Genomic DNA, 25,640 nt, shown 5'->3' on the forward strand with positions numbered 1-25,640 from the left:
ATGTTAAAAAAACTGTTTATTTGTACTGTTTGTTACTGAAGAGTGAACAAGTTACACATAAATAATTTGTTGTCAAGCAATCCACAATACTTAATTTTTAATCAAACCTTTACCAGCTATAGTTGTAAATTTAAAAGAGGATGATTATCAAGTGATTTTAAGAAAAGTATCTGGTCCAAACAAAAACAGCTCTTTAAACATAGCGAAGACTCTTAAGAAATAATTTCAACGAGAACAAGGATTTATTGAAACTCAGAAAAAGAAGGGAAGCCTTTGTGGGACATGTTAAAGTGTTAGCCAATAAATACAGGCATCTTACAGCAGTGAAGTAAAAGTCAAGACTGTTGTTACAGTTTGGGCATTTTGGCTGCATTTAGCCTCATGGACACACAAGAGGCTCCAGCTGCATAACGCATTTCTCGAATCATACCGGTCCACTGCTTCTTGTCTTCTTCATACCTGGTAAAAACAGAAACAGAAAAATACATGTTTCCATTATATACTGTATATAGGTCATAGATAGGTGAAATGTTTGGACATCATGTTACTGCTACAAAATAATTTAAATGAAAACACATACTGCCATATGTCGATGATTTCACTGGGTGCACACTCTTTGTTCTCGTTCTCCACCATGGCGAACCCTCCCACAGCGTACAGCAAGCCCCCACAACTCACCAAGTTCACTGAACTCCTCTCCTGAGGAAACTCTGTGAAGGGTGACCACCTGAAACAAAAATGCTGCATTCATTTCATTTATCAAAAAAACCTTGAAAGTTCCTTGACTCTTTATTTCCAAAATGTATATAAAACAGTGATTCCAGAGGAGACATCTGGTCATTAGAGGAACAAAATGAAAACATGTTCTGCATATTTAATACACAACTTGATGATTTGTCATCTATGACACTAAATACTGTACATCTATTCGTTTTAAGCACTCTTAGATCAAACCACTCCCAACAAACAAAACAGCCTTAAGAATCACTGTTTTAAAGCATCCAAATAGAGCAACTAATATCATATAAAACTATTGCTATTAAATTATTCAGTGATAATTAAAACAGAAACTTACAATATAAAATGATGCATGCTTTTGCAAAGATAAGTTAACTCCCAGATCACTACCTAAGCTTTTGAATTAAATTGACCAATAACAACATATGATTACCTGCCATTAAAAATACTTTCCTAAGTTGATCAAAATCAATCATAACGACCATAAAAGCACCTACTTGTTGGTTCCAAAGTCGTAGGTTTCACATGCAGCTGTGAGGCCTTCTTCATTCACTCCCCCAGCCACAATAATTTTCCCTTTGTGGAGAACCGCACCAAACATGGATCTAGGGGTCTTCATAGAAGCCACTTCCTTCCACTCTGACCTCTTATGGTTGTATGTAAACATCTTATTGGTAGCTTTACTTTAATCAGCAAGACAAGAAAAAGAAAAGTGTACAGTAAAAAAACACATTTAGACTTGAAAAAACAAACAACTTTTGGAAATGCAATCTTACTTGTCGTCTGTTTTTCCTCCGATACAGTACACCAGTCCGTTCTCAGAGACCACACTGTGTCCGTGGATTTTCAAGGGCAACTTTTTTGTTTCGGACCACTTCATTTTTCTAAGTGTGTAAAAAAAATTATTCTAAAAATGTATCACAGACAAACATTGGTTTCAGTAACAGGGACATATATATCCATAAGGCAGGTGTACTGGACTTACTCTGTGTCATAGCACAAAACTGTATCATGAGACTCATTAGACTGTAAGTCTTTTCCTGCAATGGCAAAGAGGAGATTGTCAACTTCCCCTGTTGCAAACAAACAGCGAGGGGAGGGCATGGGGGGCAGAGCAATCCACTCAGCAGCCAGACTGTCCAACTGAAAGACACATTTATAGATATTAGGAAAAGAGATTGGCATTTTGCTTCTATGATGTTGCTGAGGTTTGTATACCTGGTAGAGGTAACACTGCAGGGGGTTTTCTTTGTCCTCTTCATCGACAAACAGCCCGCCCAACACATACAGATTGTTCTTCTTTGTTACCAGGCTGACGTGGTTTCGGGGGATCTGCTCTGCCATGGCAGCCAGAAAACACTCGTTCTCCTGGGCGTCGTAAGCCGCAGCAGCCGTGTCACTGATCATCAGGACCATGTCTTTTGCATACATACCATATCTGCGGTTATCGTTCAGATAGCCTGGCAACTGTCCCTCCTCTCCTTCCTCACCATCTTTTCCCTTCTTCTTCTCAGGCAACTTCCCCGCAAAGGCCTCCTTAATTGCTTTAATTTTTTTGAGAAGCTCTGGATCTGCCTTTATCAGCTCATCCTTCTCCACCTTCTCCTTGAAATAATTCTCTGGGAGCAAACGGAAGCGGATGCACTCAAAGGCCTCCTCTAAGAATTTTGCACGCTTCTCCTTGTCTTTCCTAATCCACCTCATGAGGGACTCAAACACCACTTCCTCCTTTTCTACGTTCAGTGCATCAGCTCCAATAATGGCAAAGACTTCAGGTGGAGCGAGCTCTAAGAAATCCTTTTCATTGGCTATGGTCTCAAAGTGATCTGCGACGCAATCTCGAGCTGCCACCGCCAACCTGACAGAATTCAACATCAGGCCCAGTCTGTAGAAAGCAAGGCAGTTAGTCTTTGACAGCCTCTTCTGAAGATAATTCACACAAGCTGTGAACACTGACGGGATCTGAAAGCGATTTGAAACAGCCAAAATGTCCTGCACATTATTGTCGTTGATGTCAATCTCTGCTGAGTACATGTAGTTTATAATTGTCTCCAGAATGTTGGGATCCAGGTTCTCCAGAATGACCTCCTTTTTGTCCACTTCCTTGCCATCTGCTGAGAAGAAAAGCTCCCTGAAATAAGGACTGCAAGCGGACAGAATGAGGCGGTGACAGGGGATGCTTCTGTCCTCAACCTTCAGGATACAGTCGATCAACTTGTTCTCATTTAGAAGCTCTTTGAGTCCGTCCTGCAGCAGAGTGGTCTGAAACAGACGCAGATCTTCCCTCAAGCCCTGGGGATCCATTACTAGAGATCAGGAGGTAGCTGGAAGCTGGGTAATGAATGAAAGAGTGTCCTAGCTGGAGAAGACAGAGAACTATAGGCAGACAGGTCTGAAGTGGGTTCAATATAACTGTGTCCCTCTAAATATAGACAAACACACTCTCCATGAAGAATTCAGGTTGGCCAGATCAGAGAGCTCACACAGCTGTCATAGGACAAACACTACTGTGGGGCCTTGTCACCATAGTGATTTGTAATAACATTGTAGTGTCTACACAGAAATAACCAGTGATCTTCTCATGTCATTTAACCTTTACTTTCTATAGGGTGAGGTCTAGGTTAACAAGAAAAACTCACCTCCTAAAAACACAATAGCAGACCCAGTGCCTTTACTCTATGTTTTCAAAGATATGCCGTGACACCCAACACTACTACGGTCATGTTTGTATTTAGGGATATGAACCATGATTAACCGACAGTAGTGACCACATCATGACAAATTGATAATCTTTGCGTGTGAGGCATCCACACAGGAGGCAGAACTTAACCAATCAGCAGACAGGGTCAGTGAACAGCTGCAGCCTCAGGAGTTGAACGTTTGTCCTCTCATTACATTTTTGAAATACTTCAGTGACCTTAGTGGTTTTGCGTTTCGCCTGAGTTCATTGTGTTCTTTCCACGTACAAATTAACTATGTTGAGATACATGGCATTTTTGTGTGTGAAAGTGTTAAAAATTTACTCATTATCCTTTTAAGTTGAGTTTTTAGCTGGTTATGAAACACACTAAAACAAGTACTGATGCCTCTTTATGACATGAACATGACTATCAGCATAAAGACGGTCTCTGATTGTAAAGATATTTTTCATGTCTAAAAAAGCTAATAAAGGAGGGGTAGGTGTCAGAAGAAGTAATTAACTGCACACAAAATACAAAAAAAAAGACAACTAACTTATGTTCAGGACAAAATCATCAGAGTTCAAAGGTACCAGTTAGCCCTACCGGGGGCGCCACAATCAACACACAGAAAGCTCCTCAAAGCAGCTTTAGTTCATTTTATTTGACCGATACAAACTGAGATCATACAAATTCTCACTCGATATACAAGAAAACTTGTTTCATTAAAATATTCTCACAATCAATACAGATCTAGTTTATTCCTCTCATTAAAAATGTATCTGTGTAAACTGTACAACTTTCCATCTTACCTACAAATAAATAAATAAACTGTAGTTTTATAATCATTACATCTAAATACATGTATCACATTATCTCAGCCCATGACTTCCCATAGTCCCTGAAGAGTGAAGCCATCCTTCAGTTTTTCCACTGCCAGCCCCAGCTCATCAGAGAAAACGGGCTCACGGTCTTGTTGCTTTTGAAGACAAGAAAACAAAATGCTCAATAATGTTATTGCACAAAACACTAAAATAAAATGAAATAATAAAATTATGCTAGTACTATAGCTGGTGTCAGAATAAATAAAATTATGATTTTACCTTATTTCCATCAGCGAAATAAGCCTGTGGGTAAAAACACACACAAATGATAAAACATGTTGTAAATAGTAACAGGTTGTTGATGTGATAATAGCATCTATCTCTATAAACATGAGCACTAAGCAACATGAATTCATGTTTGTTCATTCTGCTGAAGGCCATTGACTAGTAGCTATTCTGAGAGTTTGAAAACTAAACCACTGACTCCCAGCGGAGTGATGAGTTTCAGGAAGGCCAACAGAAACACTCACAGTGAACGCATCAGTCTGCTCATCCGGCTCTATTTCCACATCATCAGGAGGTTGTTCCACTGTGAGCTCATCCAACGGCTGGGGCTGAATTATTGTAGGAAAAAGAAAAGACCTTATGACAGATTGGCTGTACCAGAGGATAAGACGGGTGCAATGGAACAATAAACCTGCGTGTGTTGACAATCATTCTGTAATAGATAAATGTAGATTTCTTTCAGAGTTGGTTTAAAAATGTTAATGTTATAAGATCACTGAGTTTATAGCTATTGATTATACATCGATATATTTTTTAAGATGTATTTTTGGGCCGTTTTTTGCCTTCTTTGGACAGGACAGCTGAAGAAAGACAGAAAATGTTGAGAGGAGACAGTCGGGGATGAGATGCAGCAAAGGGCCGAGGTCAGAGTCGAAGCAATGGCCACTGCGACAAGAACTATAGCCTCTGTACACGTGACATAATCACTCGGCTATCTGGTGTCCCACTGATCATACTTTTGCAAATGAATGCTTACCTTTTCTTCCATTTCATAGTCCACTCCAAAGATGGGGTTTGCAGAGTAAACCTTATGTAAGGAGTTGATTTCTTTAAGTGCATCTTGAAGTTTATCCACAGGGTCAATCTTGAACCCGAGCACATAGCCACCACTCTAAAAGTTAAAAGCACAGCCTTTACTCGTGTATCACGAGCAACACATGTTAGTCTTTTTTCATGAAATGTGTGGTGGAAGTTTTTACTGAGAAAAAAAAAAAAAAAATCACTGTAAATTTTTCTTAGTGCTCACAATGGATTCATGCTCGGCGTTTGAAGATAATATAACAAAGAGTATTGTCTTTTTCCTTCCCTTTTGTAATATAATATGACAAAGAGTAAGGTATTTTACTTGCTTTATGTAAGGTATCTTGAGATCAAATTTGTTGTGAATTTGCAATATACAAAGAGCAGTCACACAAACACAAAGTAAGCAGACTGACTGATAAAGATTCTAACACTTGTGGCATATCATGTCGGACGATACGGCCTTGTCTTTTAGCAGCTGTCATAAGCCTGTGGGAGGAAGATGCATCCTGGCTGGTCTACCTAGATAACAAACAGAACACTGCTGTTCTGATAAGTTCACATGGTGATCAATACTGATACATGTAAGAATGCATTTCAGATGGTTAACTTTAAGTTGCTTAAACAAGAGAACACATTTTCCATTACATACAGTATGTAGATCAGCTTACCTGGCGAGAACTCTCAATCACCAAAGCCAGGCCGAACTTTGAGTCTCTTATTCTGATCGACCACTTTGGGGGGAAAAAAGTGAAAAAAAAAGAAAACACACAATCTTACACTTTAGCAGAAATAACACAAGATGTTACAACAGAAATGAGGTCATGAGATACATGGGAGGATGTGGAGGATTCTGTGACTGAAATGGAGCTAGCTTAGTTAATAAAACTTAAAAGAGTGAAATGTAATATTTCCGGGCCTAAACAAAGACACATGAAAACTAACTCCATTAAAATAGCTGTCCAAACTTTTAGTTGTGAATTAATTTAGGAAAATTAGTGAAAACAAGTTTCGAGGTAGATATTGAGAAGTGCACTTACAATCTGAAGGTAAGGAATGCTGACATTGAAGCTCTCATTCATATTGGCATGCCACACAATGCGAACATTGGTGATGAAGAAGGTGCCGAGGTTTCCCTTCAAGGAAAAACAAACACCATTGAAGGAGGAACACTCAGTCAGTCATCTTACCTCATTATCTATCAAATTAAACAGTGTCGTGTAGAAATACATTTTAAAAGACGTGCTTACCTGATCACTGGATAAATTCCAAACTCCATTGATTTTATCATACACTTGTTCCCGGGGCAAAAGTCTGAGCTGCTTGTTCTGAATGAGAGCAGCTCGCAATTTCAGATCCCTGTACATTTTAGAAGTCTCATAGGCCCTGAAACAAAACATTTAGATAAATGTACAAGGTTCTACATTTTTAACTAGATGATAATTTTATTTTCTTAAGTGTGTTGTTTTTACCTGTGTACAGCGATGACAGAAGTAAAGAGCCTTGGACTTCCAGGTACCACATTTGTGAAGATGAACTCAAATCGTGTGTTGTTTGACTTTGTCAGGATGTAGAGTGCTTCAGTTTGACCTCTTAATTTCTGTAGTATTACAGTAACAGATTAACACCTTAATCAGTCTTTTATGTAATTTCTTACGATTCTCTTCAAAAGGATGTTGAGGCTTTGCCCTTATGTTAGATTGTGAACTAAAAAAAAAAAGACCCTTAACAGTCACAGTCACACAAGCTTTTTGTAGAAACTAAACGTTTGTTTTACACGATTCCTGGAAGCTCTGGATGCCTACAATTTTTTTTTTTTTTTTTTTAAATGTTTAGGTTAAACAGATGAAAAAAAGGTGAACTTACGGAGTTAGCTGTCCTTGTTGTAATGTTTATGATGGAGTTGTAACCCACAGCTGCAAAATATGACAGCTTTATTTCAAGGTAAGCCATTGTCATAACATTTTAAGAAAGAGGCTGACACATTTGGATGATTTGCTTCCACCTGAGAAATACATAAACATACTAGTATGCCTATATATAATATAAATTATATATTAGTATTTGTAAGTCTACTCACACAAATTGACCCTTGGCAGAGCCAATGAATGCCAAATGATTCTCAGGTTGGTTACCAAGAGTCGTCCTGCAAGTTTAAATAAAAGATTATTAGTTGCCAGAATAATGAGCCTTTAGTTTGAACATTCATGACAGTTAATCATACACTACCTCTGTCCCCGTTATTTCCTTTAGTGTCCTCTATGGAGTCCAGACAGTCTATTAAAACTTCTCCTGGACGAGTTTTCATCTGCCTGTGAGATGCAGTGGAGTGATCACAGAAATATAAAGCACGAAGTTTATTATGATTTTTTTTTTTTTACAATGCTTACATTCAGAAAGAATCAAAGTACTTGTCCTGTTTAACTCACCGTCAGTAAAACCTTACAGTTAAGAATTAGCAGCAGGAGAATTACTTTATCTGCAGTGACCTAGCCAGGTAGCACTGCTGAGCGAACAAGCTTTTACATTTGATACAATATTCCCGAGATATTTTAGTGAACCAGCGTTTACTTACTGTGCTGTTATGTCGAATCGGACGTCTCTGTCCTCCCAGAGAGCATCTAAAACCGATGCCATGATTGCAGGTTATCAACTCAGCTTTCTTGTTCAACCCTGGGTGGACGAGCTAGCATAGATGCTAATCTGAAAATCCGAGCAAGCGTCACAATTACCATGGCAACTGACGGCAAGCCAGAGAGACAAAAATAAAGACGTGTTTTTTAAAACTCAAAAAATAATCTGAGAATGTGTACTTTAATCTGTGTGTTTTCCCTACCGTTCTGATTGCCCTGTGTCGTGTGTTCCTCTTGTATTTAAATCTAATTGTTCCTTCCCTCTTGTGGCTCCTTGTTTCATTTTTTGAATTTTGTTTGCCTTTTTTTTGTTTAATATAATATTTTGTTTTGGTATCATGAATTAGTTCCAGTTCTTGTTTTCCACCTCATGACAGTTTCTTGCCCATTTGTGCAAGTTCTGCTTGTTGCTGTTGTGCCTTTATGGGCAAACTTTTAAGATGTATAAGGACACCTGCACTAATGTAGATTTATTTTTGAAAATTCAACAAATATTCATAAAATACAGGACCCTGCTTAAGGTGAAAATATTTCCCTGTTGTGAGTTAAAACTGTGACACTGTCATAAACCTGTGATGTAGGCATGTAGAAATGAATTTGTAACTCAAAGGTTCTCATAGATTCATATTTTATTATTAAAAAACATACAAATTACATATACACACGCTGCCTGAACAGACAGGAATTTAATGGATACATGCAGCATACAGACATAAATGGCTTTCTTACAGCTGCCAGTTGTAACCCGAAAGGAGACAACAATAAACAAACCTACATGATGTACCAGCATAATTCAGCAAATCAAAATTTAACAAACATCTTATTATTGCTATCTAATCGGAAATATATATTCAGTACATGTAAGGAAAGTGGCTCATAGAGGTACAAGAAAAATCTTCAGAGTAATTTAACATTTTAAAAACATTTCCGTAGTTGTCGTTTGAAGCCAGACTGTGCGCTTTATGAAATTAAATCATTTTATTATACAGTCAATGAAACTTTGGAAAGCCAAACCCTGAAAGCAAGGAATTCTCCTTGTGTATCAAGCAAGTTTTTTGAGGTATAAAGTTTGTTTATTTGTAGGTTAATCGAAGTTTAGTGAGCCTTTCATTAGGGTGAAAAGAGTACCAGGTCAGCAATTTTAAAAATTAGATTAATTTAGTGGAGTGCTGTTTTCTGATTCAGTCAAATTGGCTTTTGTTTTGTCTGAGGACAAATGTGTTAAATAAAAGTGCATGAAATTTTGAGAGCAAAGATTCAGGAATTGGTCACTTTAAAATAAATTGGCAAAATTAAAATCAAATTAAGATAAGTCAACCTTGTGATGGCTTCATCTCACTTCTTCTTCTTATCACTTCTCGTTTATCCTGCTGGAAACAAAGAAAGCTTTTTTTAAAAGAAAATTAAAATAAAAAGTGAATGCAGCTAAAAATTCTCAAAGCTTACCTGTTCTGAATAGAACACAAGTCTTCTTGCATTCGTCTTCTGTTTCGTAATTGTTGTCATTTCCACCGCAGCCTCCATACCAAAACTGTGCACAGGCGTTGGCCTGCTTGTCATAGTACCAGCGGATGCTGTAGTTTCTGCAGGTGCCTTGGCTCAAGGTGAGGAGACAGCGAGGATCAAGAACAGGGGCCTCTGAAGAAGAAGTAGTGTGTGAGATACATGCTTTCCAAAGAATATTTATCTATTAATAGGCCATTTTAACAAACTTCTCACACTTATCAAACACTTGATTTTTATTAATAATATCTGTACACTTTTATAGTTACACCCGCTCTATGAAATATGCCTACTGTGCAGCAGCCAACGACCCACCTTTAGGCAGCAATTGATCAGAGTTTAAAGATGAATCTGAGTTTAGAGTTGACGTAGATGTTACAGATGAAGTCGAAGATGACGTTGAAGATGATGAAGATGATATGATAGCCTTGTGGAAGGCGGAGCTTTCCCTCACAGGTGACAAAGATGTCTTGTTAACTACAGCTACAGTACTACTGCCCCTTGATTGAACACTCAAGTCTAAGTCTTCACCCTCATCATCATTATCATCCTCATCCACCAGCTACAGTAAAAAAAAAACAACATTGAAATGTGTCAGTATTGAGAAGAATTTTGGAAGGAAAAATCATCATAAAACATTTTAAATGAGCTTTTAGTTGAGACCTGAAACGGGAGAGGATCAGCACTGATGGGCAGTGTGAAAGTGTCTCCACGACCTCGGCTGCTGGTGTGTCTTGGATTTTCTATCTCCCCTTGGTTATTGTAACCGTTTCCTGTGTTTTCATATCCATTGATTCCAAAACCATTATTTCCATGGACGTTATATACATTGTTATTCTCCCCATTTCCATTGTTTCCATTAACACCATGGCCATGCCCATTGTTGCTGTTCCAGTGTCCATTTGTAAGACGATTGTAGATAAGGGCGCCATTTTCATCTTCACAGAACTGGCTGACCAGTTTAGACTCCAGTGCTAAAAAAAAGATAAAGAATTCAGTTAACTTTAGCCACTCTCAATTAAAGGCACTTATTGATTTATATTTCACTAGCACACAGTCTGACAACCTCTGACTGTGATTGTCACCTGGTAACGTATTGAAGTCATCAATGAGGTACATGTGTTCACTGTCAGGATCAGAAGCAATGAGGTTGAGCTCTCGCAGGAACTCAGCCTGTGTTGGATCAGAAGAATTGACGATCCCCAGAGCATACATCTCAATGTTTGCAGCGTGAGCCTCCCTCACAGCTATATCGAGTTTTACAGGCTCTCGTTTGTCAGTTTGACCATCAGTGATGACGATGGCTACTTTTCTGACCCCAGGCCGAGCGCTGAAGAACGCCTCCTGAGTTGCTTTTCTTATAGCGGTGCCAGTGTACGTGCCCTCGCCCATATAAGGCATTTTCCTGACTGCCTGCTTGACGTCCTGTTTGTTCACGTAGCGAACCAAGTTGAACTCCAAGTGAACATCCAGACTGTAGAGGACCAGTCCGATTCTGGTGGCATTGCGTCCAACTGTGGTCCGCTCCACCAACCTGGTGACAAAGTCCTTGATGATTTCAAAGTTTTCAGGGCCGACACTTTCTGAGCTGTCGATCACAAACACAAGTTCCATCGGCGTTTCTTTGCACTTGACGCCACATCCTGAAAAAAAAATTAAACTTTTAAGACAAAACATGACAGGCAAATAAAGTGCCGCTACATCTCTGATGATGTGTTAATTCTCTAATCAAATGTCTGAACCAAACCAGAGATGTCTGTCTGAGTCAACACAAACATTATTAATGTCTGTCTGAAACACTGGACAATAAAACACCTTTGGCTAAACATTCATGCCATGAAGATAACAATCATATATACAAATAAACGTGACTGGGCCGGATCTCTTACCACAGATTTCTTTGATCAGCTTAATAATGTCTTCTCTCTGAAAATATTACAACATTTGCATTATTTTCTTAACAATATTTGTGAGATATTCAATGATTGACTGTTAAACTGTTTAATGATTAGTTGAATTGACGGACTCACCGTGAGGCCTGCTTCTCCTTTTGCTCCTGCCCTCCCCTAGGATTTGAGAAAAGTTGCAAACTATATCAATGTTTCTTGTTAAAATAGTCTTTATCGAATATAATTGTGAAATAAGGTTTTTACAGCAAACCCTGTTTTAATTTTTTCTTGATTAGTAGTTATATGTAGAGCAGTGGAGACTTCAATGTATTCATTAGAGAATTTCTCTTTTGCTTACAGCTTCACCAGGGACTCCAGGATCTCCCAATTCACCTTTTGAACCTTTCATTCCCCTTTCACCCTGTAATCCACGATCACCCTGCAACAAGAGAAGAGGTATGCATCAATTAGAGATCATCCAGTTATAAGATATCAATGGATTTTTTAAGCCGATATGTGTAAATGTATCACCTTCGCTCCAGGAAATCCATCCCCTTGAGGCCCCCTTGGTCCTGTCATACCTTGAGACCCTGGCTCACCCTGAAAATGAATTATATTTCATGTCAAATTCTTACAAGAACACTCCAAAACTGTGATAGATTTGTTTTCATATCTGTTGTAGTTACATGATCAGGCTGTTCCAATATGTTACATGTCTAAATACATTGTGACACTATTCCTTGAGATGAACCAAAAAATTATGAATGTGAATCAATATTAATCATGGACTGATTGATGGTTAGGCAGTTCTTATGTGTATGAATCTGTAGTGTCTTGCCAACTCTTATGTTCCAGGGTGAAGATGTACCTTTGGGCCTTGAATGCCTTCTCCTGAAGGTCCAGTTGGACCAGGAGGTCCTGGCCTTCCAACATTACCCTTCAAATAAATCAGACCACAGGTTATCACAGTATAACTTCCAATCTCTTGTCACAGGTTCAATATAACTTTGAGCCATAACTCCTAGCTACACAGTTGTGTATCTTATAAGTCTCTCAACAAGAAGACTGAGGGTTTGACCCCCAGCTCCTACAGTCATGTTGAGTCCGAAATTGCTCCTGCTGCGACCCAGGCAAGCATACTGTATGAGTGTGAGTGGAGAAGAACGAATGGGCACTCAGTCTCTGCCATCATGGTATAGATATGTTATCGTTTGATGTTAATGTCTCATGTAGTGTTGAAGCACAAGTTGTCAGAAGACTAGAAAAGCAATATACAAGTACAGGTCTATTTACCATTTTACATTTTTTTTTTTAAACACTCTTTCTTACTGCGGGTCCTTGTAAGCCTTCTCCAGGTGGGCCAGGCAAACCTGGCAATCCTCTGAAGCCGATGTCACCCTAAAACATACAACATTTTAAAATCATGGTTAACATCTTTATACTTTCACACGCGCAAAAAAACCAGACCAAGTCAACACAGATATCATTAAGACACAAACCTTTGGACCAGGAATTCCTATTCCTTCTGGGCCTGGCTCTCCTTGTAAACCTGGCAATCCTGGAGGACCCTTAAATACGTAGGGAAAAAAAGCTTTACTCACTTGCACAGGAATTACCCGATTTAGAATTGAAGTGGACAAAATGTTAAATGTACAAACCACAGGTCCGGGTAAGCCTTCGCCTTTTGAACCAACTGGACCCGGTAAACCCTGATGACCACGATCTCCCTGGTTTAACAAAACTAAGTGTTAGTTGTGTGTGTGTTTATTTAAGAAAATACACCAAATGACGTGAAAGAAAAATACAATTTTCACCTTTGGACCAGGTAATCCATGACCTGTTTCTCCAATTGGCCCAGGAGGACCAGCAGGACCGAAATCCCCCTTCAGATGGGACAATGAAGTCACAGTGTTTAAAAGTGGAGATAGTTTTGACATTTTGTCTGGCTGCCTGCTTCTTGTCTACCTTTGTGCCAAGATCGTTGTGAGGAGACAGTTTGATGATAAGTTGTTATTTATGTACCTTTGGACCTGATATGGATCGTCCTGGCTGCCCTGGCATGCCCTGCTGGCCCGGTATTCCACGTTCACCCTGGAACATAAGAGTTGGCAAGCCACTACAGATTCATTCTCTTCTTTATTTTGCAATTACTTGAGCTGCCAACAACCTGCTGAGGACTTGTTTTTTGGCTTGATTCAAAGGATTTGTTGTGGTGGAATTAATCTTCAACAGGAACATATTCATTGGTGAATGAAAAGAGGCTGCTTTTACCACTCAATCAGGAACCAATCCTGTCACAATAATCAACTTATTCCATTGATTCTCACCTTCGGTCCAGAGGGTCCAGAGATCCCAGGAGGCCCATGTAACCCACGAATGCCCCTCAGACCCTGGTCACCCTGGAACAGATAACAAAACATATCATCTTATCAGCATTTTTTTGCAATATGAATACTAAAGTACACAAGGACAAATAATCTAAAACGTACTTTTTCTCCTTGTGTGCCAATTCCTTGTGCCCCCTCAGGACCTCTTAAACCAGGTAAACCAGGCTCCCCCTAACAAAGAAAGATAAGTGAGAGAAAGAAACCATCACACTTTTAATCCCTAGTTGCAAGATTTTTTTAATATTCAAGATTTGCACAGAGTTTGCTCATTGTGTTTCACCTTCTGCCCTGGAGCGCCGTCTTCTCCTGGAAGTCCAGGCAAGCCACCCAAGCCAGCTGATCCAGGCTCTCCCTATAAAAGCAGAACAGTAGTAGATTTGTTACATTGGTACTCCCTCATGTGCCAATAAAGACTCACAGTAAATTAACTTATTTGGTTGATGGTATGCCTTACCTTTGCACCTGGCTCTCCAATGCCCCTTTCTCCTGAAACTCCCTGCTCTCCTGGTAAACCTTGGTCTCCCTAAAATGAGAGGTAAAAAAACCCCTGAAATAATACAATGCTCTGTAGTAACCTGGTGTTTAGCCTTGTATTATTTGGGATCATAAACATGGCACACTAGAAACCATACTTCTAAACATGATTTCAAATACTTTGTTCTGTAACAACAAAGAAGATTGTGTAACCTGAATGAAGTGTTTAAATGCAGTTGTATCCTGGTTCATACTGGAGTAGTCCCAGTAGAAAACCCAGGTGTGTCGAAAATGAGGATGATAAGGATAATGACAAATGATAATGACATATAATATAAATAATTATAATTATATATATATATATATATATATGGTTATAATATTTTATATATATATATCATAATAAAATGATAAGGATAATGACATCTATATTTTTAAAACCAGGACAAACAGTACAACAGATGAAGCAGTTGACTTCAAATCCAGTCAGGACCAGGATATCTGAGCACATGTGTGAGAGGATGATGTAAAAATGTAAAGCCCCTTATATATTATTTAGACCCTTGTCTGTTAGTGTCCACAAACCTTAGATCCAGGTAAACCCTCTCCTGGAAGTCCTCGGACTCCTGGAGGACCTCTTGGACCTTCAGTGCCCTACGATGTAATAAAGATAATGTGTTTTTTTAATACAGAACATCATCCTCCATGATAAATATATGTCACAATTTAAAAAATATAGATGTTGATGTTTTATCAACCTTTTCTCCCTGTATGCCCACTCCTGTCTGTCCAGTTGGCCCTGGAAAACCTGGAGGCCCCAAATCACCCTGAAAGAAAAAAATAAAACATTGTCAGTTTGATAAATCAGCAACATTTCTGAGAGACTCCATCAGCTACATAGGTGTGCATGTCACTTCTATAATTTAGCAACAGAGATTAAATAAAATACAAATATAAAGGCCCTCATAATGTTGAGTTTTCTCACTAGGTTTAATAATGTATAATTTTAGTAGGGGCTGTCAAAATTAACTAGTTAATCACAATTCATTCAGGTTTATAAATAAATGTGCAAAAAAAACAATAAATAAGTAAATGAAAAAAGTTTCTCACTTGTGTCAAAATAAAATAATAGGGTTGAATTTAAAGAGCAAGTAAAGTGCTCTAAGCTTGAGACAGTAAAATAATTCAAAATATATTTTTATTTTTAAATGCAAAATAATGGAATTTAAAATGTTACAATCACAATCAACTATTGAAACTTTGGGGACAATCGTGATTCAAATGTTTTTGTTTGATGGCCCTGATAATACAGTATATGAAAACGTAAAGTGACCCAATAGAATTTCTTACCAATAGGGGTGCTGTAGAGCAGGGTTTTTAAAATACGTAGGTCCCTGCTCTTTATGTCTCTGGATACCAGTGCATGCACAAGTGACAAGTAACACAAGTCAAGCTTATGGTTTCAAATAATACCACTGATAAATGATAGCTGTAACCCCCACTGGCTAAAAACAGATAAAACATACATTTGCTTCTTTGAAAGAAAAAACAAACACTCAAATTAAATTAAGATCTTCATACAGTACATAAACTCATCTACATTTAATTTTACTTAAGAGTTAATAAGGGTATAAAAACATGTGATGCTCTTTTTCTCTTGTTAGGTATCAAACACATAACCTACCCTTTCCCCTTTGATTCCTGCTCCCTGTTGTCCCCTCGGTCCCCTCGGCCCATGAAGCCCTCGATCCCCCTGTGGAACAAAATCAGGTCATCTCTGTCAGTTTCATCATGGACACTTGCTATTGGGTCTCAGCCAAGTCTTCAATGTTCTCAGTTTGGAGAGTATGGGAGAGGAGCATGTTGGCTCCTGTTTCCCTGTTGTGATTGATAAAAAAAAAAAAAAAAGTGATCCAATGCTCTAGGAATGGAACCGTGTTTTCCTGTCTTCTTGGCACTACATGATTCTTCAACTTTTCCATGTTCCTGTGATTTATGAAGGGAGGTAACTCAAGACAGCAGCACAAATGTAAAGAATGAAGAGTCGGGCCTGATTAAGTTGTTCTTATGTTTGTCTGTGAATCACCCTGATCCCTTTTTACAAGACAAAGAAGTCAGCACAGGAGTAAAACAGATCAAAAGTAGGAAGTCTGGCACTGAACCAAACAGATGTGTAGTTACCTGAGGATATTTTTAGAGTACTTCTCTACAGGGTATTCTAAACAACCACATAAAAGCTCCCCTCCAATTGTCAATTTTATCTGCATGTCGGGTCTTGTTAGAGGGATCTGATGCAATTTCTTTAACCCTGACGTTGTTATGCATTCATTTTAATTGATCATGTCGCCTTTCAGTGTATTCAAACATGTTTTAAAAGCCGCTCTTTCTTATATTCAATATCTCTCGTTATCCTGGTCTGTTTTTAAAATATGACTTACAGTGGGAACACAAAACATCAACAACAGATTGAACAGTAATGCTGGAGTGAACATCTGAGAAGAGGTGCACTGATTCACTTTTGTGGACGCTTCTCCAGATCAATCTGAATGTCTTCAAACTGAGACTGTGTGAGCGGAGAATGTGTAAAGTGCACAATCATAGCACTTGATCGGTGACGTGGATCGTCACCATCAGTCTGATATCTGATACAACATCTCTACATCTGAGTTCTGAATCAGTGAGCTTGAACAGAGTAAGATCAGGGCTGCAGAATGACAGCCTACGATATCTGTCTCCTGTTTTAAATGTAAACTTTTATCCTGCCTCTCCCATTAAACGTACAGCATTTAATTTGTTGAAATTGAAGTACTCAGTCGTCTGTATCCAGACAATGTTACTACGCTTTGGGTGAGTGAATTTGAAAAAGTACCTTTGGTCCTGGAAACCCCTCCCCCATGGGTCCTTTTTCCCCTTGAACACCTTGTGGTCCTTGAGGTCCCTTTAAACAAAGCCAGAGTGCACAGTGTATCATCCAAACAATGCTAAGGTCACAAAAAGCAACAATATTTTGTTCTTTTTACGCTGTGTCTTCTTCACTTACAGGAGGTCCGTGTTCACCAACTCCAGGAGGACCAGGAGGACCTGATCGGCCCTGAAATCCCATGTCACCCTAAAGATTCAAAGAGTGAATTTATTTTCTCAGGGCATCCCAGACATAAATCTTCTCAACAAGCGATCAACAGTGTGAGCAAATGTTTAGAGAATAATCTGTAACATTACTTTTGGTCCAGGAAGTCCAATTCCAGTTTCCCCTTGAATTCCTGGAGGACCAGCTGGACCACGTTCACCCTGAATTAACAAACATAATAACTCTTAACAACATTTCATGATTCTATCATTGCAGCAAAAAGACCTGCTCCATTAAATCTCTAGCTGTTATTTTTTAAATTCTCTTACTGTGGGCCAGTCTACTCTGGGCATCGATGATTTAAATGAGTAAAAAACACTGAAAAGTCAAATTGAACTCCACCCTGTCTTAATATGCATACATACAGCACATGTGTACGTACGTTTCTTTGAAGCTTAACATAATGCTGACAGAAATTGAAGGTAAGTGGGCAAGATATTTGATATCTTCCTGCAGGCAAGGATAAATAAGAGCTTAACTTGAGCCCAGTAATGCCTCAGAGTTCAGACAACCCCAAACAACAGTCTCTCAGAAGTGAAAGCACAGCTGGCAGCTTTCTGTATCTCAGAGTTTGGTTTAAATTGCAAATGTGTCTTCTGTAACTTTTATCCACTTAGAAAGGGTAAAATAGAAATACAGCTTGAAATTTAAAGATACCAAATCGTTTATCCTGCCTTTAAGAGAACATTAATTTTTGTTTCAATATTACATTTCAATTTGTGCCACTTGACTGTATTTTATATATTACAAATCAAAATGAAGTTTTTCCTGAATGCTGCACATGGTGAAACACTGAGCGTTTTTTTTTTTCTTGTTTGAGACACTCGCAATGCTGTAGGCACCTCAAAGCCTGTATTTAGACACAGGATACAAGTCATTAGGTGCGACCGTAGTGGGATTTTTGGCTGATGGTTCATCCGTATATGCTTGTGAATCACAGTAATGATGGGGATGACTTTGGCTCACTGCCAAAAGCTCACATAGGGGGTTTATTATGAAGACAAACAGCCTTCAGTGTCTCATGTTTAAGACCGGGGTACGAAAGCCCCAACCTCTTGTTTAAACTAATCATAAAAGGAAATGTAAAGGTCACAGCAGCTGTTCACCATGAGGTAAGTTAAGTTGTTCAAAAGGGGCTGACCTGCTTTCCCTGAGGGCCATCAGGTCCAATGTCTCCATGGGGTCCCGGTAACCCCTGGGTAGAAATAAACACAGTATATACAGATGTACACACTAAATGTTTCAAATAATGCAAAACTTTGCAAATCTAGATGGGTAAACTGTACACGTTCATGCTTGACCCTTTTCTTTCAAGATAAAAATGTCATCTAGTCTGCTTGGCTAAACCATATAAAGTGTGTATGATGAATCTATAATAAATAATAATAATAATTCTTTACATTTATATAGCGCTTTTAGAGGTTTAAAGCGCTGAACAGAAAAAATAAAAGTAAGATGAACATTTAAATATCTGTAAATATTACTGACCTGAAGACCCCTGGGCCCTCTTGCTCCAATTAAGCCCTCTGGGCCCTAAAGCACATTTTATAGGACAGGAAGAGACCATGAAATCAAACTCACTGTGTACACAAAGGAGATATCAAATCGTATCTCTAGTGTCTACAGTGTTGCTGTACCCTGTCTCCTTTGATTCCTGGAGTGCCACACTCACCCCTCTCACCCTGTGTAGAAATAAACATTAGTTGAACTGCTTCATAGAAAATTAAATCATTGTTATAAATCCAAATCACATACCTGCTCTCCCTTGTAACCAGATTTTCCCTGCACAGAGAAAAAGTAAGATGCCTTGCGTGAACAACCTACAGTGACAATAATGTACTTTCTATTTTTTAGGGATTGGCTTTTACCTCAGCGCCCTCTCTCCCAGGTAGACCACTTAATCCTGCTTCACCCTGATATGATTAAAAAATACAGAAATTATTGAAGGAATAAGGACTTGTCCAGAATGATGTAACGTGCATTCTTAAATGTAGGTGTGAACAGGTTTAGAAAACAAAAAACATGTCAAATATAAAAAACACATTCAAACATTTTGAATTAAATTATTTCAGTTCTAAACAAAAGTTACGTTTCTTCAATCGTGAAAATGAGGACTACAAAAAGCAGCCAGAAACAGCCATATTGAATTGTTGACACTTAGTTAAAGTAATGACTGAGCGAGATCACTTTGAGATTAAATGTGTGGAGACGAAACACAGGTAGTCGAAAATATAAATATTGACAACAACATGCAGTACATGTGGCAACTAATGTTGTTTTTGATGACGAGATATTTACTTAACATACAACAACAAAACAGTGCTTTACCTACTGACTGATCACTAAAACAGCCTGTCAGCAGCTCTGTCTGATTAGACTTAAAGCACTTTGTTTGCACCGACTGATGTTGTGTCTTCCTCTCTAGATTCTTGCTCGTGTTGTACATACTCTCTGATGTCTCTCCGGACAAAAGCGTCTGCTCTAAATTGCAGAACCGTTAAAGTTCATATTCATTCAACAGCCGATTGATAAGTACGAATGGCTTGTTCTCTCTGAAGGGAGACGTTATGTTAGGGTTAGTTCAGGAAGCTTGGTAACCTCTTCTTAACTGACACATGCGGGTGTTGAGTACTCAGAAGGTATTGTTTGTTTGACTTGTGAAAAAGCCTGCCAGCTAAGAAATCTATAGTCTATATGTCCATCAAAGAGCATGTACCTTTTGCCCTTTAAGCCCTGGGGCTCCATCCTCTCCTGGTCGACCTCTCTTCCCCTGGAGAACGAAACATAGTATAGACAAGCTTTGTTTAAGAAAGCCAGAGGGGGGGAATGTAACTGGGCTGATTGGTGAATTTCTGTTGAATATCTTGTTACTGACACAATGGCTGTATGACAGTGGGCATGAGGAGTCTTGTCCAGAGGGTCAAGGGTCATTGTCTTGAGCTGCACCTGGACAGCATGTGTCTGCTGCTATTCACCAGAAATCGCTAGTTTGTGACCACTAAACTAATGAGAGCAATTATGAGAGCCTCTTTGTCTGAGTGTAAGAATTTAAAGAATCTCTCTGAGGAGAAAGCACCTGGTTAACAGCCATGCAGCTGTCTGTCAGCAACACGATTATCTGGAGTCTTGTTTGAAAACTTTGGCATCACCTGAGCAGCCTGTTTTCTGAGGAGGAATTGGGCCTGAGTGGAAGTTTACACTTGAGTAAAATGTATGATGAGGTGCCTGAGCGACTAGGATCACCTTCTTGTCGTGTCCAACAGAAAGAAAGTATCATATCTTGTGCACAAAAACTGCAACGTCTCTGCTCCTGCACAGCTGACCATCGCAGAAGAGTCTGTAGGTGAGATTTATGGTCACCAAAGGTCCAGTTTTATAGGGAGCTCTGCCCTCAATGTGGTGCCTCTGGTTTCCATGGGAGACGTTGTATGTTTCATGAAAAATGCACCAAAAAAAAAAACTGTCGAAGCGAACACAGAGTTACAACAAATATATTTCACTGGAATGGCCGTCAGCAGTCCCTGCACTCATTTTCCTGTTACCATAGATTTTCGAACAGAATGTGGGACAGGACCACCTATCCGCTTACTGTGCTTGTGCAAAAACCTGCAGGCTATGCTGAGGGGGTCAAAACAAATAATTATCCTGATTGTTCAAAACTGCACAATTATCATTCCTAAAATATCAGGATCATGTTTAGATTTTAGATATCCTTCAATCTGACAACCGGATTTTTCACGCTTCAAAAGAAATTGCTCGAGGCTTGTGGGATATTTGAAAAAAAGTTTGAAGCCAAGTACTCACCGCTGGCCCGCTTGTGCCCCTCTCTCCTTTCTCACAGGCACATCGCTGAGCCAGAGGGCACTTCAAAAACAAGAGACATGTTTGCCTTACTGTCATGGATGTAATTCTATGCGGTATAAAAAGGCTCCTTCACCATCCTTACACATCATTTGATTTTCAAAAGATACTCTAGAAGAGTTGTCTGACTTACTCCTTCATCAGCCATGCCAACCTGCAAAGAGAACAAAAGCTCATTAATATTAGAAATAATGTCAACTGTAGTAATAGTCCTTTGCTCCAATAGTCCTCATGAAAGTTGTTGATTTAAACCAATACAGCTTTCCTTCATTAAGAATGCTTTAGTGGGTTTATGTTTAGTAAATGTCTAAATGTCATTTGTAACTGTAAAAAAAACTGTTATTCCAGTTCTTACCCCTTAAAGAATATAGTACCAGGTAGCAAGACAAAGTTAATCCTGTGGGTATGCTCATGCACATGTCCAACATGTGTTTTTCTAAAGCTGGTTAAAAAGCTTCAAACTGAGAACTGTCACACACACATTCTTTCATTTGTTTCTCTAGAGAATGATCCTCATTCCAGCTCTGAAGCAGAACCTGAACAAGCCTGTTCATGTGCCATCTCTAAAAAGAGGCTTATTCAAAGCAAATATACGACTATTCTTCTCAGGGCTGTCTGCTGAATGACATGGTATTATACTCACAGTCTGAGTGACGATTTTTTCAACAATGTCTTCATCCTGTAAATTATGGAGGAAGTGGGAGGCCGGGGAGCTGGCAAGAAGGCGGAGTTGGGCGACATTGGCTGGCTCGTTGGCTGCTCGGGTAATACCCAAAATGAAGAATTTGATGCCCTGGTTTTTGGCATCAGCAACAGCAGAGAAAATATCAGGGTTTCTCGGATGCGAGATACCGTCTGTGAGCAGAATAGCTACTTTGATGCTGTTGTGGCTGGATTCCTCCAGGTAGATCCTGGTCATGTTGGTGATGGCGTATGTGGTGTAGGTGCCATGTCCGATGTAGACGATGGGAGCTATGCGGGCCTTGAAGTTGTCAGTGCCCCTCCATTCGCTGAAGGTTTGCTCTGTGATGACATGACTGCTGTACTGCAGCAGAGCCACCCTCAGGCTCATGCTTCGGCCGGTCTGCAGCCGCAACCCTTGGAGTCTGTCCACTACGTTCATCACAAACCGCTTCTCCTGCTCATGATTGTCCTTGGCACTCTCAGAGCTGTCCAACAGGAAGGAAAGCTCCACAGTGCAGTCCTCATCTAGAATGGCTGCATGCATACATGACAAGAAATTGAACATGCATTGGCCTGTCTATAAATCAAAGCTTATGACTACAACTGTGAAATGCACAAGATTAAGCTTGTAATGTTTTGGTTTGATTGGACAATTAAATGAAAATATCACACACAAAACACATTCAGACTGAATACAATACTTTAGCAGCATAAAAAAAATATCTGTCATTATATTGTTACTTTAATGTCTTACCTTGTCCATCATGAATATTTGCAACCAGAGGTTTGGATGTGGATTTCCTGATAGATTTTCTGTCTTCATAATAGTCTTGGGCAAATACACTGGTCAATGCTGTGACCAGCAGCACTGATGTAAATGAGAGGAGCATCTCTGGCCCAGCTTTGGAGAAAAAGCAAAACAATTATTATATGGTATTTACAGGTATTTTCTGAAAAAAAACAAAAAAACCCCCAGTGACTGTCTGTGCATCTATACATTTTTTTTTCTTAAAAGGCAAATCATGTTTCAAAGAGTCAAACAACATTTCTACATTATTTGTTTTTTGTTTTAAATTGGAGTATATCCTTCAAATAAATGCTCATTGTCTTCATATCAACTTACAGTCCAACCTCTTTTGGAAAAGCTGCAACTTCTAGTTTGTGCAGCCTTGGAAGGAGACTTGTAAAAGGTAGCAGGAACAGCAGAGAGCCCCTGTTAGCTCATTGATTTTGCAGCAGCAGAAGAAGAAGCAGTGTCAGTCATCCTGCGGAGTAGAGAGTGAGAGACCCTGAGACACTCCTCTTTTATAAGGAGGAACCCACAAACCAGATCCCATGGAGCCTTGCCAAGCCTCCTGCTCTGCCCTCAGGGCAGGGGAAGGCTTCTGTGATCTGTATGCGACTGTGAAGCAACCTTTTGTGGAAATGTGCATTTTGATCACTATTACAATTACATTTACCATGTAAATGTGTATATAGAATGGGAACTCATTTTAAAATGGAATAACACTATGTGGGTTGTATTTGCACTTATTTTTACTGAAGTTTATAGAATATTTTACACTGATAGATACTCCAGAACCTTTGCAATCCCCACAACAGGTTAAACAGTTTGAGCATGTGATTCACTATGTTCTATGAAAGGATACAGAATCTGTATTGCATTTCTTGAAAGTCTCAGATACAATAAATGTGAGTTATTAAAGCTTGCATAAAAATGTATGCAATATGCATGTCCCACAGCAAAAAGGATGAATCTACACATGTCCATGTACACACAAAAACTGTAACATTAAAAAGAAGCTAAATGCTTTTTTAGAGAGGTGGTGTAAATGGGCATTGATGCCAACATAAATTCCACAGGTAGCAGGGGTTTAAAATTTAGAGGCCCTCATGGCAAGGGTCTGCTCACCTTTGGTCTCTCCTCTGGACATTGGAATGACCATAACAATCCTGCCTGAGGAAAAGGGGTTAAAAGGTGTTACATGTTTAAGTTCATCATTAGATTACCTGGCAAAGACAACTATTATAAAAGTACTAGAAAAACACGGATCCTGATCTTGTTCTATTGTGATTAGCAAGCAAAGAACTTCTTAAGACAAATCCTAACAAACCTCAAACAAGTTCTACCAATGAGAATCCACTAACTTCAGGCCGATTAACAAAGAATAAAAGTGAAAATACCCCAGAGAATTACCATGAGGAGAAAAAAGGACTTATGTTGTCTAAACTGACTTTCTAAAGCAGTCTTAAACTTCAGAAGTGTACAAGTGTACACAGAACGTGTGTTTAAAAGTGTCTCCTCAGAAGACCTTCACTGTCCAGTATTTAAGGTTCGAGAGGTTTTTGTGTGCAGCAATTCTTAACAATAACCTCATGAGCTGGTAATGAAAAAGATTTAGTATTGTGGCTATTGCGACTTTCCCCTTTAATTATTGATATAGCCTATGTAAAGGTTGCAATCAGTAGGTGAGTGACATCCAATATATCTTTTAGAAAATGTATAACCAGAAGCTATAGGTGGTTCTTCACCTTCTCCAGACCCTAAAAAAGCCATCTGATCACCAACCAGCAGCAGGTGTGACCTTTTACCGTACACGTCCCGGTGTGGTTCAGAGACAGGCTGAGGATTCATGGAGCTTTCTGTGTTGCAGGTAACAAGGCTTTGTATTGCAAAGCTGCAGGCAAGCAATAATTAGAGGAGTGTTTCTGACACAAAGGAATGTTGCACTGAATGATGACTAAATGGCAAAAATCCACTCCATCACTTTGCCCTATGAGGAATGACGACCTTTCATAGAGTTACTTTAGCTGCAGCTACAATTCTTAGTTGTTAAACTGATCAGGGGTGCAAACTCATCAGGGATAAAATGTTTACATGAAAACTTTAAAATGTGAATTTAAAGAGGATTTTAGCATTCAGACCTACTAAAAAAGGCAGCGCAAACATTCTTTTCATATTTCTGTTCTGTTTTAACTTTTTGATAAAGCTTCAGTGAAACATGAAAACCCCATGTTCCCAACATTGAGTTCCAGTGCAGGGCTTACCGTGTTCACCCAGTGGGGATGTGATGGACCGCCTCTAAGGAAGTAGCTCTCAGGGAGAGCCTGAGAGAGCAAAATAATACAGTCATCAAGTATGACAATATTTCTGCATCTTCTATAATAAAGAATTTAACCTTTTGCTCCTGCTGATTTTCATGAAGCTTATGTCCCTCAGGGCTACCATATTATATTTGTTGGTCAGCTGTCACTTTAATGTTGCCTGTTTGGGGAGGCAGTAGCTCTCAGTCCGTAGGGATCAAGTCCCGATGTGGAGCAAAATATGGAAGTTGGTTTGGTTGTTGGAGAGGTGCCAGACCACTACTCAAACACTGCCGAGGTGCCCTTGAGCAAGGCACCGAACCCCCACCAATAGTGCGAACCAGGATTTCCCCGCTGGGATTTATAGAGACTATCAGTTTAAATTATCTCCTTTTTTATAATGTATTATTTCTGACATGTAATAATTACCATTACATTCTTCATAAAGTATAATAATGACTTTAAATACAATGTAATGTTAGCATTTGGGGAAATGTTATAAATGCTCCAAAAGGGAGGGGTTGGGTAGGTTAGAAAATGTGAAAGGGACTGTACAGGTGAGTTCCACTGTTTGTTCAAAGAATATTACACTGCTTAAAGCCCGAAGTGAGTTTAAGTTGCCTTTATTTGAGTGCAGTTGTAGGGGCCGTTTTGTGTTTATTGTTGGCATGT

At 39.1% G+C, this 25,640-nt stretch overlaps 3 protein-coding genes across 3 annotated transcripts; all 3 read right to left on the reverse strand.

Moving 5' to 3' along the window:
• Positions 1-65: 65 nt before the first annotated feature.
• Positions 66-3,145, reverse strand: klhl41a (kelch-like family member 41a). Its single transcript, XM_079357642.1, has 6 exons — positions 1,957-3,145; positions 1,724-1,881; positions 1,515-1,622; positions 1,236-1,421; positions 581-727; positions 66-459 (listed from the first exon to the last, which is right to left on the reverse strand). The coding sequence occupies exons 1-6, from the start codon at positions 3,040-3,042 to the stop codon at positions 348-350; spliced, it is 1,797 nt and encodes a 598-aa protein (XP_079213768.1). The 5' UTR covers positions 3,043-3,145; the 3' UTR covers positions 66-347.
• A 915-nt stretch (positions 3,146-4,060) lies between these two features.
• bbs5 (Bardet-Biedl syndrome 5) lies at positions 4,061-8,092 on the reverse strand. Its single transcript, XM_079358373.1, has 12 exons — positions 7,902-8,092; positions 7,556-7,638; positions 7,407-7,472; positions 7,193-7,242; positions 6,799-6,926; positions 6,577-6,712; positions 6,367-6,462; positions 5,998-6,060; positions 5,283-5,417; positions 4,771-4,854; positions 4,520-4,543; positions 4,061-4,395 (listed from the first exon to the last, which is right to left on the reverse strand). Exons 1-12 carry the CDS (start codon positions 7,961-7,963, stop codon positions 4,294-4,296), a joined length of 1,029 nt encoding a protein of 342 aa, XP_079214499.1. The 5' UTR covers positions 7,964-8,092; the 3' UTR covers positions 4,061-4,293.
• Positions 8,093-8,653: 561 nt separating this feature from the next.
• Positions 8,654-23,023, reverse strand: col28a2a (collagen, type XXVIII, alpha 2a). The gene is made up of 36 exons (XM_079358246.1): positions 23,008-23,023; positions 22,639-22,785; positions 21,844-22,418; positions 21,334-21,354; positions 21,144-21,203; positions 20,056-20,109; positions 19,208-19,252; positions 19,095-19,121; positions 18,977-19,021; positions 18,828-18,872; positions 18,481-18,534; positions 17,432-17,500; positions 17,253-17,321; positions 17,082-17,150; positions 15,897-15,965; positions 14,971-15,039; positions 14,798-14,866; positions 14,193-14,261; positions 14,019-14,090; positions 13,841-13,909; positions 13,679-13,750; positions 13,374-13,442; positions 13,166-13,234; positions 13,010-13,078; positions 12,851-12,919; positions 12,681-12,749; positions 12,220-12,288; positions 11,883-11,951; positions 11,710-11,790; positions 11,493-11,528; positions 11,352-11,388; positions 10,548-11,105; positions 10,126-10,436; positions 9,778-10,024; positions 9,406-9,597; positions 8,654-9,329 (listed from the first exon to the last, which is right to left on the reverse strand). The coding sequence occupies exons 2-36, from the start codon at positions 22,772-22,774 to the stop codon at positions 9,322-9,324; spliced, it is 3,711 nt and encodes a 1,236-aa protein (XP_079214372.1). The 5' UTR covers positions 22,775-22,785; positions 23,008-23,023; the 3' UTR covers positions 8,654-9,321.
• Positions 23,024-25,640: the final 2,617 nt, after the last annotated feature.

The sequence above is a fragment of the Symphodus melops genome, assembly GCF_947650265.1.
Source record: "Symphodus melops genome assembly, chromosome: 12".
Lineage (NCBI taxonomy): Eukaryota > Metazoa > Chordata > Actinopteri > Labriformes > Labridae > Symphodus > Symphodus melops.

Excerpts from the sequence above, each read along its gene's own strand:
- klhl41a (XM_079357642.1), bottom strand. The coding sequence starts at position 3,042 with ATGGATCCCCAGGGCTTGAGGGAAGATCTGCGTCTGTTTCAGACCACT. Across the intron at positions 1,623-1,723 it reads GTTTTGTGCTATGACACAGA|AAAAATGAAGTGGTCCGAAA; the intron begins GTAAGTCCAGTA and ends TTACACACTTAG. Across the intron at positions 1,422-1,514 it reads GGAGGAAAAACAGACGACAA|TAAAGCTACCAATAAGATGT; the intron begins GTAAGATTGCAT and ends TGCTGATTAAAG.
- bbs5 (XM_079358373.1), bottom strand. The coding sequence starts at position 7,963 with ATGGCATCGGTTTTAGATGCTCTCTGGGAGGACAGAGACGTCCGATTC. Across the intron at positions 7,639-7,901 it reads CGATTCGACATAACAGCACA|GCAGATGAAAACTCGTCCAG; the intron begins GTAAGTAAACGC and ends TGCATCTCACAG. Across the intron at positions 4,396-4,519 it reads ATTTCGCTGATGGAAATAAG|CAACAAGACCGTGAGCCCGT; the intron begins GTAAAATCATAA and ends TGTCTTCAAAAG.
- col28a2a (XM_079358246.1), bottom strand. The coding sequence starts at position 22,774 with ATGCTCCTCTCATTTACATCAGTGCTGCTGGTCACAGCATTGACCAGT. Across the intron at positions 13,751-13,840 it reads TTGGCACACAAGGAGAAAAA|GGTGACCAGGGTCTGAGGGG; the intron begins GTACGTTTTAGA and ends TATCTGTTCCAG. Across the intron at positions 12,289-12,680 it reads AAGGCTTACAAGGACCCGCA|GGTAATGTTGGAAGGCCAGG; the intron begins GTAAGAAAGAGT and ends ATTTATTTGAAG.